We start from the raw sequence: 18,283 nt of genomic DNA, 5'->3' as shown, positions 1-18,283 counted from the left end.
GCAGGTTTCGTTCGTCGCAGCATATCATATAAGAGAGACAGGGCCGGGGCAACCTAATGCTAATGCGGCTACCATTAGCAAGTAGTGAATCGAATGCAAAGTCGGACGTAAGGTGGGACCACACAGGTCGCGCTCGCTCGCTCGCTCGCTTACTCGCTCGCGGAGGGTTATACGGGGCCAGCAGATGCAGTGCCCCATAAACAGCGGGGCGAGACCACCCAACGCGCTTGTTCCTTCGTTTCGTTCCTTCGTCTGTTTCCTTAATAACCACGATAGCCTGCCTGTTACCGTGCGGGAAGGTGTGCAGGCGCTCTCCTCCCCCCACCCTTCTCTCTCCCTCCCTCCCTCCCTCCCTCCCACCCTTTCTCTCCTGTGTACGTACACGCGTATAGTGGATCAAATCGCAAGAGTGGCTCTCTCGCTCGCCTCTCTCGATCCAAATCGTTTTCGAGCTTTCGTAGGATGACGTCGCTCGACCGGACAGGGGGATCGGTGTGTAATTTCCGGTAATTGTCGAGTCGCTCGCTCCCCGATCGATCCGATCCCCCTTGAAGACGTCGTTTGGTACGTCGTTCAGGAAAGCTTGATAAATTGCGCGGCGATTGTCCGTCTCGCCTCTCTCGAATCCTGAAGATCTCTCTTATAATCACACGTCGATCTTTTTTCCATCGACGACTCACGACTTGGAATCGAGAGTGATCATCGCTCTATCTCCTCTGTTCGTTTCCATTACTTTACACGGCTGCTCGTAACTTCGATATTTTCCTTTTTCCTCATAGTTTATTACGAGATCACTCCCTTCCCCTTTTTTTTCCCCTTTCTTTTTCTTTTATTTTTTTGTTTTTCTTTTTATTATAGACTCTAAGTTTCCGAGAACCACGCGAAGGGCTGTTCTAGCGTGATGGCCACCCGCGTTAAGTGCCGAGCTGTGAGATATATTTTTGGTAATCCGAAACTTACAAAAAAGATCACCCTGGAGATTTTTCGGTCGCCCTTCGTCGCGTTTCTGTTAGTAGCACGAGGAAGTCTTTCCGAACGATTAAGCATTACTGTATGGTTAGCATCGTCGTTCTACTTCATACTCGACACTCACTGTTCTTACTTTTCCTACACATAATTACAACGATACAAGTATAGGGTGACTTCGACCGAACCGTGATTAATTTAATTAACACTATTATTAATTACGTAATATGAATAGAACTAATGAATTAATTAATAGAATTATATTTAAAGTATTAAAAAAACATTAAGAACAACGAACAAATATATTCAAAATTTTGTTTTAAACTATAAATGATTCTACCAGTTGAGTTAATCATTAAGTTAATTTGAAATTAGCCCCCCCCCCCCCCTCCATAGTCATCAATTTTAAGAAAAATTATTAAAATGAAGTTAATAGTGCAATACTTATACCACAATCTTGAGGTCATTATTATGTGTGACTGATTAACAAATTTAAACATAAAGAAAAAATATATATGAGAAAAATAATTAAAATAAAAAAAATAAATAATTTTTATTCATTAGAAAAGAAAATTACTTAACTTTAGGATAAAGTATTTTCTCGACTGAAATACAATCACAAAGCGAAATCTACCGACTGATACGAGTACTCATTGTACAACTATGATCGATAAAGAAGAGAAGCTGTTAAAAACAAATCTCGAGATTAATTGTTTTTAAATATTTACGCTCGTAATTTAAAAAAAATGTAAATATATTTAATATCAAATACAACTGTGTTTATTTCAATGTTACTGTAAGATATTACTATCGATAAAGAAGAGAAGTCCTCAAACAAAACATCTTCAAGATTGATTATACATACATATATGCATTTTATATTTCAAATATCATAAAAAAAATATTAACATTAGTATTGGATACAAATAATACATTTATTTCGATATTATAGTATGTTACAGAATGATTTTTTGAGTGAAGTTTATAAACGGATGATAGAAGAAAGAAACAGTGTTATTAAAATAATAAAATTCATTTACTTCTATAAATAATATATATTTTTTTTATTTAACAATGAGCATAATTAATTAGTATAAATTGTGTAACCAAAAAATATATACATTTTAAAGAAAATTTTTCAAAAAAAATAAAACGGAGTAAACTAAAATGGTCGATCAAGTTGTGTGTGTGTTGCAAAAATAGTAGTTTATAATGTTTTTTCTCTTCTCTTTCATTTTCAACTTATTTCTGTAGATATTTGTGTAGAGTTAGATGTATTACTTCTTTTTTAATGCAAAGATAATTGTATCCAAATTACTTTACTATTTTTACGTGCAGAATTATGTACGATTGTTTGCGGCAAATTATTTAATATTTCTCTTTTTTTCTCTCTTCCTCTCTCTTTCCCTCTTTCCCTGTGCAAATTATTTCAATATTCTAGTTGCAAAATTCTAATTGCAGTATTCTAATACCACGATACTTTTAATTAAATCATTTTCATGATTAATTGAAATAAATCCTTGCCCTTATTTCAATACCGAAATAAAAATACATTCTGATAAATATTTTTATACGTAAATACTGATCAAGCAATTCTTATTATACATATTATTTATCAATTTATAATGCGAGCAAAAAGACTCGTAAAACCATTCATGGCTAATTCAAGAATAATAACCCATTATGTTAAATGAAATATTTATCTTTAAAAGTCAATACGTTAGTAAATCAAGTGAAATAAGTGTACGTTTATAAATATTTGATTACAAACACGTATTCTTTTAAGATTCAGAAGATTAAATCAAATTTATAGCCAAAAGATCAATTGCGCATCAGTGCGAAAATGCAACGTAAAGCTCAAGCGTTTATTTTGTTGTTTTTTTTTTTTTAATATCCTGTCTTAATATATACACGGAAACTTCCATGCTCCGAAAGATGATAGAACGCAACAGGGTTTTCCGTTACGCAATCGTTACGTAAAGTAAAACCAGCGCATGTGACAAGGATTACAAGGTGAGCAATCAAGTCCGAAGGATAGAGCCAAGGTCGATTAGAGTTGGTCATTTATGATCCTTACGACGCGTCGTGGAGAACGTCTTAATCGAGTCTGCCGCCGCCGTCCCCGGATTTGTTCTCCAGGTAACGCCGTCGGTATGCTCCGGTAGGATCATATTTGTCCTCCAATAATTTCCAATCTTCCGGTTTATTGTCGATTAGATGATGAGAGATCTTGTCGGCCATGTTTTTTTGCGCCTCACTACAACCGGCGCAATCGTGCTCCAACGCATCCGGCAGATTCTCTAAAAGGATTATATTGAGATTGTGATAATTATTATGATCTTAGAACAAGATTTTTCAGTCAGTTGCCGCGAAACACTGATATATCGCGAAGAATCTCTTACTAGAAGTGCGCTGCAAAAGATAAAAAAAGAATTTAAAAAAAGAGAAGAACTTTACAAATAAATAAACGAGTAAGAAGCGAAGTAAAAAATATTTTTAAAATTGTGAAAATTACTTTTTATTTGCTCTCGTTTTAATCAAACTATTTTGTCATTGCAATAAAAAATTAACTTTTAATATAATAAAATGGGAACTAAAGCTTTTATTGTTTATTTCTGAATGTCGTATTAGCGGTATCTAATAAGAGACCCATGTTTGAAGTATATACATTTAATAAGGTACTTTTACAAATTTGGATTATTATTTAATATGTTGCAAATTAAAAAAACTAGGAAAACCGCCTCACAGCATATATGGTTCACCTGGTGGTATATAAATGCTTTGAAGCATTCTTTCATTCTGTTAATAAAATTCTTTTTTGATTAGTCAATCAAATGCTTTGAAGTACAATAGCATTAAGTGGATTACATTGATTCTTTATCTTCGTTTACATTCATTAGCAAGAATGTTATAACAAAGTGTGTTAGAATGCATACAGATGAGCTTTGAGAAAAATCAATTTTCAAATATCAAGGCGTACTTACCTATAAAATTAAAAAAATATCTTTTTTAATTTTTATGCATTCTCTCATAAATATGAATTCCTTCAAATACAAAATTTTCAAAAATTCTAATTAAAAAAAATTAAGTTTATTAGAAAAAAATATTTATGTAAAATTAAAGAAATTTTTTTATTTCTACTGAGAATATTCCAAGTCTCGGAATATACTTGAGTCCCTCTTGGTTAAAGGATTAAAGGAACATGGAGAACGGACGCTTCGCCGTCCTACGCATACTTACTTTTGAGTTCCGCTGCGTCTGGGGTGCAAGGATTCTTATCAAGCAGGCAACCCACGTATCCATTTAACAGCCTGTCGTTGCTTAATATCGCGTCCACGTCTACATTGTCGAATTTTGTGGTGTACATCTCTTCGGCGAGAACGGAAGAAGACGAGAGGACACACACGGTGATAAAGACGACGACTAGGTATTTCATTGTACCTGCGATAAGATCGATGCGTTGCTCCTGATTCACTGCTCATGAAGCTCATTACTTCGTATGTCTTATAAGGGGCTTGGACACGGTTCGTTAGTCGCACAAAATCGTCCTCATGTGTCCTCGCCATAATTTATCGAGAAAAATGTGCGCAATGAAGCCACTTCCTGTGTCGATGCAACAGATATTTCTCTTTAAATTTAGCTCTTCCTAAATTCATCAATATTTCATTATTCAATTATTAAATATCACTTAAATTCTTTTAATATTATATTTTTTAGATTATTAAGAACTTCATTTTTATATCATAGCTTTGTCATAAAAATCGCTGTAAAATAGAAATTTAATCTTAAGAAATATCTCTTTTATACCCAAATAAATGCGGTTTAAAAGATATTAAAACATTTTTTCGTTAGAAAAGGAGTGATAGAAAGAGACAACACGACATAATAATTTCATTATATATATACTTTTTTGTATATTTGATAAAATGTATAAATAATGTAAAAGAGAGAAAGATTAATTCCATGTGATATTGCAATTATTATAATTTTATCCGATACAAAAACGTAAAAATGGATAAAACGCATAGCAATAAATTTATGTGAAAAAAATTCTCGTGTTCCAATTCTTTTTTCGTATTCCATAGATAGACGGTATAAATGATGTATTACGTGTGCATAACCTCGATTTTTAGACTCGCATAAGGGACGATTGTATCATCGACTCTCGTTATCCGTTCTCTGCAAAATTTCTTTAATTCGTAAATTTAAATTCTTCGCTTGAGGCATTTCGGCCTTGCATAACTTGTTAGTAATTGTAATGCAATATCGTCCTCTGTCGCGGAGAAAATTGATTCTTGGAAGTCTTCTCGTGTAATTGCTACTGTCATCTTGGTAGTACACTTTTGAAAAGCATATATAATAATCACGGTGTCACATGAATAAAACACTTTACAATTAATTTAGCAAACTTATGACATTACTTTATGTTTTTAAGATTTTGTTGTTGAGCAACTTTATTTTTAAGCAGCAATTTATCTTATCTCAATTTTGTTTCAAATATTTTAATAATATAAATATTGTATTTTTAGTGAAAGTTTTAAATAGATTCAATATTTGTGTCTTTAATTGTCTATGGATCTTATAGGTAGTATATAATTATAATAATTATACAATATATGCTTTCTTACTGTCTTCTAGCGCGTTAGAAAATTACTTTACAAAGCATACATTAAATCACGAAAAAATCAAAATGACTTAATTTATTTAGTAATGAAAATCAAAATAATGATTTTTTAATTATAAAATTTGATTATTTACTAACTAGAAGAAGTTAAGAATCAAAATAAAGCTTTTTTTAGTTTTTATTTTTACTTTCGTATGTTACTTTGAATTAACAAAAAATTTAATTTGGTGAATTATACTTGTTTTGATATTAATTTTCTAAAAAAGATAATAATTTATAACATTTTTTTAGTTGCTAGATTTCTAGTACTGAGATGTTAAAAGACTAGTTATATAGTTGCTAACAAAAAAGCATTAAATTCTAAATGCTTTTTGTCCCAACTATAAACCTTCTTAGAAAACTCGCACCTAAGAAAAAATCGATTCCATTCGATCAATGCACATTCGTCTGATTTCAGAGATCAACTCAAAAGTTTCGCGTTTCATAATCCGCAACAAAGTGGCTTATTAGTGTGGATTTTTAATATTTCGCAAAAGAAGGAAACGATGCCCAGCTTGGAGCGGATTAATCTCTGCGGTCGTCTGATCGAAGGAGCGCGGAGGGATTTCCTGAAATATTATCTGAAAAAATGTCCAACCCTGTTTCACATCTGCTACGATCCGATCGGTACCCATCGGAAAGTGAGGGCCTTTATCGGATTTCTCTTCGGATTTGTCGCAGCTGTCGTGTTGTACGAGGGCATAATCGTCGATCTACAATTTGACACATATACCAGTATCTTTCTAGGAGCCATCCTTGTCGTGATGCTATCGATAGGATGCGCTTCATCGATACAGGTAATCTTTTCTCTTACTTCACTCAATTTAACTTATTACCTTTTATATTATCTTACTTTTATATTTCTTGTATAATTATTTTATTAACGTACTTGATTTGTATTAACATTGATATCTCTCTGTGGAAGATAACTCAAGGAACACACAAAAGTCAAAACAAAATTAAAATGAATTTATTTTGATTCTTAACGTCAATAAAATGTCAATTTTTATAATAAAAAACTATTTTGACATTCATAACGTAAGAATAAAGTCATTTTAACTTTCTCTCAACTTGCGGTGTGTTAGCTACTAGGTAGTCCTTTCCAGCAACATACACAAACAACACTGTATAACACAGTGTACGATTCCGTGCTTTCCAACCGTGACACAAGTCAGCAAAATCGTATAAATATAAAATTTTGTACTTGACTATGTTGTCATTTTATATCAATTCACGAACATTACATTTTTACATTTCCTTATTTATTTTTTTTAGAAGTGATACTCTAATAAGAAGTTTTAAGGTTGAAGAGATGTAGATGAGATATGAGACCTTTTTTCTCTTTATTTCATTCTGGCGGTGAAATAAAAAAAGTTAAGCAAAAGTTTCAGCTACTAGTCAACACTGTGCATTACTATGTCACGCAATGTATGACAATGTTTTCCATTACTGGAAGGCAACCCACTCGTTTCTCCAGGAGTTCGTACAATTATGTTACTATGTCGACCCAATTACTATTCTTGATAAAACCGGATCGAAACGCGTTTGCCTTGTTAAATATTTCACAAATTGAAACTTGCCATATTTCTGTGAATTCTACTGCGTCGTAATGTGCTTAATGTGTAGTCGCGTCACGCATGTTACCTTGTCCGCACAATCCGATTCTTATATCGGATTACAAATATTTGTGCAGTAAATGTACAATTCAACGCAATTTCCAATGATAATAAGAAAATGTAGTTATGATAATTGTGTATGCTATTTATATACGAACTTTAAAATGGGGACATACTTATTCAATTAGCTGTATTAGACATATATGTAAGAAAATATATTTTTTTTAATGTATTTTTATCATCATGACATTAGAGAGAAATATATAGAATATTTAATAAATATAAGTTGTTTTTATATGGAGAGAACGATTTTGTTGAATTAACTAAAAATTTAGATATCTGTAAATAATTTTATTGAATCATCAAAATATCTATTAAAATAATTATATGAGACGCTCTAATTGATTGCTATAATGTCCAAACTTTTTGTAGCATTGCTCATTATGTTTAAATTTTTCATGAAATTTCCTACATTATTTTGATGATCCAACCAGATTATTTTTAGATTAATACCTAAATTTTTAGATACTTCAGCAAAATTGTATCACTAGCTGAAGAATATTTGGCATTGCGAAATCTTGGTTTTGTCATTCTAAATAGGTGAGATGCATCTGTCTTTTGACAATACCGACCTTTCTTGGCCGATCTGGACGCAATGTTTTGAGGGCTCTTGTTCTAGGATATATAATAGCGGGACCTATATTCAATTTAACGTACAACTGTAAAGAGGTGGTGAGAACTTTCGCTTGCACGACGCAGTTGACGTACAATCTCACCGAGACGCGCTTCGATCTTATGTTCAAGCCATTTCAGCAGGTGTATCTGCTAATTGAAACTATAATGCAATAAGCAAATTTTAAAAAAGGTTACTTATTTGTGCGATAAAACTTCGCGCGAAAAAGTCAACCGATATAACCGAAGTATCTATAATAATACGTAGGCAGTGCTCGCCATGAAAACGGATGCGGACGAGCTAAAGGATACTTTATCCTCGGTGAGAGATTTGATGAGCCCGATAGTCGAGGAAATCGAGGGCGAAGAGGAGATGAGGAGACTGAAAGAGGAGAACGACTATTTGGATGAGCTCCAGGACGATACGAGAAGAAGCGACGAGATCGAGGAGAAACATGAGAAAGAGGTCGCGAACGCGAAGTCCGAAGCGGATGTTTACGAGGCGAAGTACAAGAGGAAGATTGAAGCGCGTTGCGAAGAGCAGCTTAGCCATGGTGCTGAACGATGCAGGTAAGATATTTAACACGGACTTCATTTAAATAACATCGACGAACTTCGTCTATATACGAACTTCGTATATAGTCAGCAAATAATTTTTAGATATATTTCTCGTAAATAGAAATTTCTAGGAATTCGTTCTCATGCAAATCCGGCGAATGGTATAATAATAGTACCAATGCAATGAGATACGATTGCCGAGATTCTTTGTAAGAAGATAAACCAAAAATACAGAAAAGATTTTTTTCATCAATATTTCCGAGAAAAATAATCTTGAATCTAAAAATTAAGTCTATTCATAAATAAAACTAATAACTATATGTAACAACTATTAATTTTATTGTAGAGTTATAACTATACAATTCTTTGTAATAATTCGACAAAAATATCACTGCTTTAAGCTTTACGATATTTGTTAATTTTCTGAATATTTTCTTTCTTTTAATTTTACGTTCTTAATTTGTCTTAATATTAATTTAATGGAATTTAACATATTGCGGATTTTCAGAGATATGTTTGCTGACGCTTATGACAAGTGTTACGATACAGTGACGGTCTTTGCGGCTTGGCTGTTGTGTTGGCCGATGAAACTCAACTTCGTATGCAACCTGGTGCAGGCCCTCGGTGGTTCCAATATCTGCGATCCCGAAGGAAAAGTAGACCCCGGTATAGGCGAAGGCTACGTTGCTTTAAAAAGTGAATATCATTCGCATCAGTCGATAAAAATTTAGGAATGAACACATTGAATTCCTCCGCGACGTTTTCGCGAGATATTGTCTCCTCTTCATGAAGGAGCCAGAGATACGTTCAGCAAAAGCCTCAAGGACGCGAAACTACAGTATAAAGTAAAGAAGATGCCGGTGATTCTCGACCTTCACGACGCAACAGATGCTGCCCAGGCTGTAATGCACGAATTCAATACACGCAGAAAAGTCTTTGAGTCAGTGATGATGATTATTAAAAGGTAATAGTTGAAATATAGATGATTCGAAGAATTCAGATAATTGTCGCTCGTCTTAAAGTCGAAATAGAAGAAAATTATTGTATGTAGAGAAAATTTTGCAAAGTTTGACCTCTTTTAATGGAATTACATGTTTACTCTTTAAAATATATACTTTTAAACATTTCTTTTATCGGCAATGTTTTTTATTTATCTACGAAGAGAATATTTTTAGTTAAATATATCTAAAAAGTTAATTTAGTTAGATATATAAATTAAAAATAATTCTGTTGGACTATCAAATAGAGTAGAATGTTTAAGATAGTTGTAAAAATGTCAAAGCTTTTTGCAGCGTTCATGCTTTTCTGTGTAACGATATTTTGATGATTCAATAAAATTATTTTGACATCTAACTAAATTTTTAAAGACTTCAGCAAACTTTCCATATATAAAAAAAAAGTTGCTTAAGCGGTCTAAAGTTCATCATTAAAACATACAAAATATTTTTTATACAATTATCCAGATGTCTGTCCTTCGTTTTCTTGAGAATCATCTTAAATGCTCAAACGTATCACGAGAAATACTTGAACGACATCGAGCATGACAACGTATATGTTACTTCGTACTTCCGGAAGATCGATGCAAGACGGAAGGCTCGCGGTAGTCTGACCTTGCTGCCCCTAAAGAAGATCGAGAGATTGAAATTCGTGGATCCATACAGCGTGCGGCCAGGCGAAGTCGAGCGGGTACATTTGACAGGCCAAACGGTGAAGTTGATTCTCGAACTGATCAGCATAACAACGTTTATATTGATGGACAGACTCTTCTTTGAAGCACTCGATTTGATCAGAAGACACTCCTACATGGAATATACTCAGGTTTGGGATTTGGAATGCGATTCAATCAACAATTCTTGTTATTTATGTTTAGCTATATTTAAGCTTAATTTTGAATTTAACTTCAAGATTCTATTGAAACATTTCTCCAAATGCGTGTGCCAAATTTACCTATACTTTTATTTTCTTTTATTTGCAAATTTTAAAAAAGCTAACTTTATAAAAGAATCATTTATTTAAATGTTTAATACGACACAGACGGGGAAATCCATATGATTGTTCACTATTAAAAGTAAATCTAAGAAAACATCGTCAAGACGGAAAGCTTGAAATAATAATCAGCAACTAGCATGTGCAAAATCGCTAGATCTAATGCGGTTTTTTCCTAAACGTTATGTAACTTATTATTGTTTAAGTCTTTTAATTTATTCTTTCCGATCTGTTTTCAACTTTACTCAACTAGAATTTTTTCTAGACGGGTCACCACGACTTGACCTTGGAGATTCGCGGTATCGGAATGATAGCCTCTCTGATACGTAGCGTCATCCGCGGATTCAACGTGAAAAGGCGAGTCAAAACCGTGGTGTCCAATAGCGCGTGTCTACCGAAAGCCAGTAAAGTACCGAATTACATGATCCTCAAGATCTATTCTATCTATCTGGCCATTTGGATGTTGTTGTTCACCGCAGCTTACACGCAACGATTGCGGCGCGTGATCTGCTCGTTCTTTTACAGGAAGCGTGAGAAGAGACGTGTGTTATATCTCTACAACGAGAGCCTAAGACGCAGACTCGGTCACGCTAGGTAGAGAGAGAAGGGATTAATCTCATGGTTAAATTCTGCCAGTATCAGCTTTGAGTTCTTTATGTTTCTATTGTTTCGGGAAAAGACTATTTTGCTGAAGTATCTAAAAATTTAAACACATATAGATCTGAAAATAATTTTATTTTGGACTGTCAAAATAATTATGTAAGAAATTCAAGTATGACGAGCAATTGTCATACGCGACTACTTATTTTTATAGAATAAAATAGCAAATATTTCACGAATGATACTCAAATGAATTTGATGAAACAAAATTTAGAATCAAGAAATGCTCAAATCTTTGCACGTCGATCTTATTCTCATTTTCGATATCAAGGTTCATGCGAGCCAGAGTCAAGACTTTAGTCAGAACTCATCGGCTAGAGTACGACATAGATCCGTGGCTCGCCCTAAGGCTGCGTTGGCCAAAGTTCTGCGGTTGGTTGATGATCTTCGCCTGGGCACGTCACAAGTGCCTCATCTGCGGCGAAGTGGAACCGAGGAAAGGTCCGCAATTCCATAGATGCACGACACCCGGATGTCCCTTCGTTCATTGTCCCGAGTGCTGGGACGATGTCGGTAGAATTTGCTATGCCTGCGCGGACATTGGCGAGACGGACGACGACACGGACGAGTTTGACACTCTTGTAATAAAATAGAAGGGGAACCGGTGTATGCGAATGTTTCGCTCGATACACAGCCTGTTTATATATCCATCAATATTATTTAGTATATCAAATTTAACGCATTTTTTAATTTACAAAAGAAATTACGTGAGAGAATTAATTAATTTAAGTTTAGAGAATTCTACTATTATTTTTAAAAATTGAAATCTATATATATTTATAAATATATAGAAATATAATTTTTACCAGTTCTCAATTTTTCATGCTCTGTATAGGTAATGTTTTTTAATAAAATGTATGTAAAAATATATAATTTAAATCTGATTTATTTGATATAAACTTTTAATAATATGTAACAATAGTAATTATCAAAAGTTAGTACTGAAAATTTGATTTCTTCATGAGTGTATTACACGTACTATACTTCATTGTATTTATATCAACTGATTTATACTTCAGTTATTAAATAAAATCAGACAAAAAATATCAATATAATTAATAGGTATAATAATATATGACAAACAAAGAGTGTCACATTTTTTTAAAGTATTTTATCGATAAATTATTCTATATTTTATTACAAAAACTCTCAAGATAAGCTACGAGAATATGTTGTGGGAACCCGCCACCAGGTCCAAGGAAGAGACTCGCGCCAATTCTCGCATGTATTTGAGACACGCGAAATTCTTTCATATAAGAACCCCGATCTAAGACTCCCACAGGCGTCTGAGGCAGACTGCCAGGCTCTCACTACGATGCCCTTACTGACGAGCCCAATAGTGGGGGCCGGGACGAAACGCCGTGGTAGATGACAATATTTCACATAGGTCCACAAAATGTAATGAAAAGTAGGAAGTATCATCTAAAAAATTCAAAGTGATCTTGTGTTCAAAGTTTTGCTGCTCGTAACGAATCCGCTTTCACAGTTGAGGTAACACTGTGTAAGACGATTAGGCAGTAGCGGCACTGCTGATTGGGGCACTCTCTGTTTTGATCAGTAGCTCTCAAGTCCTTTCTGTGCGTGCAAGTCTGTTTAAGGAAAGTCAAGTTCAATGTTAAAACGCTATCTAAATTTCTCTGATAATTTATTCTAATATATTGCGAAGAATATCACGTAAAATTTTGGCGCTTCGTCCCGGCTTCCACTATTGGACTCATCAGTAAGGCATTGTAGTAGAAGCCTACCTTATACGCCTTGGTAAGTTATTAAATCGAGATTCTATATAAAAAGGTATACGCGTGTCTCAGCACTTACGAAAACTTGCGATAAACCTCTGATGGCGAGTCGACAATGTCGACATAGTAATATTCTTCGCAATATTTATCTAAAGTAAGAAATAACGTCCTATTAATATATATGTAGTCCCTCCAAATTGCGCAATTTGGAAAGGAAGCTCAGCCCTAATTGGAAAACATTTTTTGCTGTATTACAGACGAAAATCTTCCACTCGGTGATCTTGTAATCGCATTGAAAATTTTTCCATGTAAAAAAAGCAGGATTAGGATTTAAATGAGAGGAAAACGTCAGTTAATTCTATACATCATCGAATAGTGGGGATAAACATAAAGATAAATACGCGTGGAGTACATAATCATAACGCATATATATTATGGACAATGTTTTATTTGCATACATATGTACATATTTTAATTATGTCAAGTCCTAACTAGAAGGAAGATGACAATTAGTACTGCATCATAATTTATAATAATTTGATATCGTATATTAATTTCTCTGCTTGTCGATTATCCTTAAATCTAAACACCTTAGTTCTTGGCCTCATCCTCATATTTCTTCGCGTATTTCTCTTCCGGATCGAATTTCGCCTTCAATTCGTTCCACATATCTTGCTTATTATTCACTATATGTTTTATTACCTTCTTTATCATCTCTTTCTGACGTTCCGTACATTTTTCACATTCATTTTCTAGCGCCTCGTTTATGTGTTCTGCAATCATATGATTATCATTTATTTAATGATGTTAAATGCAATATTGGATAATAATTATCTTGTTAACGTCAAAATTGATCTTGCCATCAGTAGTAAAAATTTTTCTTAGAATTTTTCATATAATTTTTCAGATTTTTTAATATAAATTTTAGATTTTTTCATTTTGTAATTTCTGGACTTTTAGAAAGTTCTCAGATTTTAAAATACGAATACTTTTTAGAAATATTGAGAAAATTTATAGTATATCTTTTCTAGAATTCTTCATATATGTTAAATTTTTTACATAAGATATTTCTAAGTTTTCATATTCTATAATTTCTGAAGAAAACATTTATAAAATCTAGAAACATTTAAGACATTTTTTCTTAGAAATCTTTATAAATTTAGAATATGGTAAATTCTTAAAAATATGAGACGTTATCAGAATTTTTTTACTAGGTCATTAAGAAAAAGTATCTTTAATAACACGTTCTTTAATTGCTTATCGCGCACTATCAACCATCAAAGATATTTATAGCATAATACCATTAGAAGCGTACTTTGTACTAAATTAAATATTTACTAGTCTAGGAGTTGTATAATTTAAAGAGCGATGAATACATGCTGAGAAAAACTTTTTCAAACTCGTTTAAAAAACAAATTTCCATATTTCTTAAATAGAACTTATATTATAGACAAAGCCAAGTGTAATTTCCTTACGAACTCTCGATATTTAAAACCATGAAATATGTATCCAAATATTAAAAAATTAAAAAATATAGTGGACGTTTCAACTCTACTTTGGAGTCATCTTCAGCGTAACAATAATTCTTTTTACTCCTCTGAATGTTTGAAACCAAGTCACCCCCCCTCAAATATAATTTCTAATTTTTTAATAAATCATTAATTGCGTACTAAGAACCACGTCTAACTCTCTACTGCCTGTTCCTTTGGACACATATTTCATGATTTTATATTATAGAACTCATATTAATAGAACTTAAATAGAACTTATATTAATAAGAACCATATAGTTCTTAAATAGAACTCGACTTTGCATATATTACATCAGAAGTTACAAAGTTCTAGAATGTCTTCATCTCTAAGAGATATTATTTTTAAAACTGTTTCTAAGAATGATTTTTTGCCAATATATATTTATACTTTTTATTTGGTAAAAACAAATAGTAATCGAGATTACGTATCATTATCCAGATAGTTCAACAAAGAATTCAACAAAAATTCAAAAAGAATTCATTTATATGTTATCAATTTTGTATTTTATTTTTAGATGCAAAAAGAATTCTTTTTTTGAAAAGCTCCATGAAAAGAATCTACATTTAAAAATTAACAAAAAATTAAATACTTGAAAAATTATGCGCAATACTCACTTTTCAGTTCTTGCGCTTCAGCAGGACACCTAACGTTAGGCTTGTCCAGCACGCAATCAACATAGCGTTTTAATAACCGGTCATTGCTAATAATTTGATCTACATCTATGTTGTCAAATTTATTAGTGTACTGATCCGCGTAAACAATAGAGATAATGGCCAACAGGCAAAACACTGCGAGTTTCATGGCTGCAACATACATACATCTAATTAAATGCAAGCAAGGGAAATTCAAGCTCGGGAAAAACTGCAAATTGTACCGCGAGTGATTTTGAAAAATACATAATAGTATAAGCGAATCTATCAGGGCCGTTACACATTTTCTGCAGTATCGTGAGACATACCATAAGAATTAATCAAACAGAACTGAATACATTTGATAGTTTTTAACTGTCATTGACCAATTCTTATATATGGTATTCTTATAGTTACGACAAATGTATACGGTAGTCTTCACTAATGAATTTTATATCATGATCCACGAAAAATTAATAAAAATCTACGTATTTCTCGGAAGAATATCATTAATTAAATGCATTGCTCTTCTATCAACGGAACACAGTCATATATACACATATGCGACACACTAATAGTATCGACTTGTAGCTAAAACGTTGCTTAGATTTTTGTATATTATTTTCTTATGTATCACTTTTATATATATACGTTGCTAAAAATCACCCAATAACGCACCGTCCAGCCGAAAGTGATAGGTGATCTAGATGCTGATTCAACATCGATCGACTAATTATTTTTGGCTGGACGAGATTTACAAATTCAATTCGACGTATCTTTATAAATCAAATACATATAAAAGCGATATTGATTCGTAAAACATATGTCATATCCCCGATGAAAATTTTTCTCAGAATTTTTACCTGAATACAAATTGGGACACTTCAAAAATATTAAAAACGTTTATTACTCTTCTTAGATTTTCCATATATGTAAATTCTGACATACTCTAAAATTTTCTATTCTATACCTAATTTCTATAAAGATTATTCTTCAATTTTTCTAAGATTCTTATTCTATAGTTTCTGAAAAAATACTGTAAACTTTTACAGATTTTGTAAGATTTGATCTAAAATTAAGGAATAATAAATCTTAGAAATTTTTTAATATTTTAAAATTCACATGTATGAATAAAAAAAATGTCGATTGCTTTGGTATTTTTGAAAAGTGTTTCGATTAGTATGAAAAATAAAAAAAATTCTAGTTTGAAATTATTAAGACATTCTGAGAAGTTCTGAAATTTACATCAAAAATTTGCAAGTTACATGAAAAATTTTCACCAGGAACAAAGATGGAAAATATCGGATGACATTGCGTATCATAAATAATACAGAAACATTTGCATATTGAGATGATCATATGGCATGCAGCAAAGAATAAGCTCAGAGACACGTATAATCTTTTCAAATGTCTCTTAGGAAAACGTCACAATATAATTAAAATTAACTTCCACTATAACGGTATTAATAATCGCAATGCAATTATCGCATTTTAGATTCTTTTCAATTCTTTTTGAATTGACACACACTGATCCACATTCGGCGATGAACCATATTCGGATGCGAAAGCGCGATAGTTTATTTACTGCGTAATCACATTCATTTTACAAAGCGATGTCCCGACGAAGGAATCGCGTCGTTTGACATAAGATACAATATAATAAATGCTCACCTAACACGTGTTATTCGCAATCTGAAACGTAATTAATGTACGGATATCATTCGTGCAACTTGATTATATATACGTACAAAGAGACGAACGACATGGTGGGGGATGGTACTGATTTATTCTGCGAATTCCACTTAATCGTTAGCTAGCACCTTCACCTTCGCACCCGCCAGTGGAAAACGCGTCATCGTCGGTTTTCATGACGCATTATCGTTTTTTCCTTTTCTCATTCACAAAGAACTTAGAAACACAAGGGTGATTCCAAGTGTTATTATACCACAATAATAATTACTTCTTAAAAAAAAGAATGCTTATATAATTTAAAGTCTGTTTAAATTATATACACATTCAAAATGCTAATTTGATAGTTTTCTTTTTTTTAATAAGATATTCCCAGAAATTATAAAATTTTCTGCGAGTGGTATACGATGGAAAATTTTTTTTGAAAACTTTAGATTTATTACGTGATTTATCATCTTTTTTTAGTTACTTACCCAGACAGCACATAATATTTATAAAATATCTACTGAACCTTTGTAAATACTTATTACTTATTTTTTTTATATTTTATAAATATTTTTGTGGTTTTAAATTGCACAGATCATAAACATTTATTACAAAAGCTATAGTAAATGCTATGAAAATGTTTAATAAGATTATAGATTAAGACGGATTAACATAATCACATACGCATTTATAATTCAAATAAAAAATACTTCTTAAAAGTAGTTTATTTATATATATCTCAAATAATATACATAAAAAATATTGAATTTTATATATTTATTATTTTAATATTTCGAATAAAGCTTTATATAAAATATGTATAAAATATTTATATAATTTCATAAAATAAATAGTAATAATAAATATTTATCATAAATTTCCTGTGTTGTGTCTGGGTAAGTGATTGTAGCTGTATGATTGTATTATTTTTCATTTCATTAATATTTATTTCTTCTTTATAAAAAATCCATTAGGAAGCAATGTTATCTCAACAACTGAAGATTATTATCAATAGAAATTATTATAATTTATTCGTAAATTTTTATTATAATTTAACGAATAAATTATTATATAATAAAACCAGATTATTTATGTCGATCTTTCTTCAAGGTTTCGCAATGTGATTATATAATAATTTATTTCTAATTTCTAATTTTAAGGAATACTATAATTTTAAGGAAGATTATAATTTTTCAAGATCTGCTATATTTGTAAATAATTCAAGTGATATTAATTATTTTCAAAAAATGTCCGCATTACTTCGAGGTTAACTTTTACCTCAACTTTTTAAATTAAACGGTTGTTTAATCTTTTCGTCTTGTTATTAACAAAAATATCTTAAAACACAACTCTCTTTTTCTGTCATACAATTGCACTTAAATTGAAATAGGTACTGGAGAACCATAAACGTGCTGGTTCGAAGAAACGCAGGGTTTATGTGAGAAAAATATAACTGAAGGATATCGAGCAATTAGAAAAAACATCATAAAAAGTCACACTTTTTAATCTAACAGCTTTGATTAGCTGTGACTCAATCTTACGATGTTTGGAAGCAAATAAGAGTTATTAAAGTAATCATTATATAATTACC

General features: G+C 32.0%; 3 protein-coding genes across 3 annotated transcripts; 1 reads left to right on the top strand and 2 right to left on the bottom strand.

Annotated features, from left to right (window-relative positions):
- Positions 1 to 2,799: 2,799 nt before the first annotated feature.
- On the bottom strand, positions 2,800 to 4,429 carry CSP4 (chemosensory protein 4). Its single transcript, XM_018538359.1, has 2 exons — positions 4,207 to 4,429; positions 2,800 to 3,266 (listed from the first exon to the last, which is right to left on the bottom strand). Exons 1-2 carry the CDS (start codon positions 4,400 to 4,402, stop codon positions 3,064 to 3,066), a joined length of 399 nt encoding a protein of 132 aa, XP_018393861.1. The 5' UTR covers positions 4,403 to 4,429; the 3' UTR covers positions 2,800 to 3,063.
- A 1,706-nt stretch (positions 4,430 to 6,135) lies between these two features.
- Positions 6,136 to 11,714, top strand: LOC108772724 (DC-STAMP domain-containing protein 1). Its single transcript, XM_018538328.1, has 8 exons — positions 6,136 to 6,426; positions 7,846 to 8,061; positions 8,186 to 8,487; positions 8,984 to 9,171; positions 9,268 to 9,439; positions 9,939 to 10,293; positions 10,727 to 11,055; positions 11,393 to 11,714. Exons 1-8 carry the CDS (start codon positions 6,136 to 6,138, stop codon positions 11,712 to 11,714), a joined length of 2,175 nt encoding a protein of 724 aa, XP_018393830.1.
- Positions 11,715 to 13,287: 1,573 nt separating this feature from the next.
- On the bottom strand, positions 13,288 to 16,719 carry LOC108772758 (ejaculatory bulb-specific protein 3). The gene is made up of 3 exons (XM_018538371.1): positions 16,690 to 16,719; positions 15,004 to 15,192; positions 13,288 to 13,630 (listed from the first exon to the last, which is right to left on the bottom strand). Exons 2-3 carry the CDS (start codon positions 15,188 to 15,190, stop codon positions 13,449 to 13,451), a joined length of 369 nt encoding a protein of 122 aa, XP_018393873.1. The 5' UTR covers positions 15,191 to 15,192; positions 16,690 to 16,719; the 3' UTR covers positions 13,288 to 13,448.
- Between the last annotated feature and the right edge of the window lie 1,564 nt (positions 16,720 to 18,283).

Source organism: Cyphomyrmex costatus, unplaced genomic scaffold (assembly GCF_001594065.2).
Source record: "Cyphomyrmex costatus isolate MS0001 unplaced genomic scaffold, Ccosl1.0 scaffold101, whole genome shotgun sequence".
NCBI lineage: Eukaryota > Metazoa > Arthropoda > Insecta > Hymenoptera > Formicidae > Cyphomyrmex > Cyphomyrmex costatus.
The sequence above is the reverse complement of the archived record's forward strand: the minus strand, read 5'-3'. Positions and strand labels throughout refer to the sequence as shown.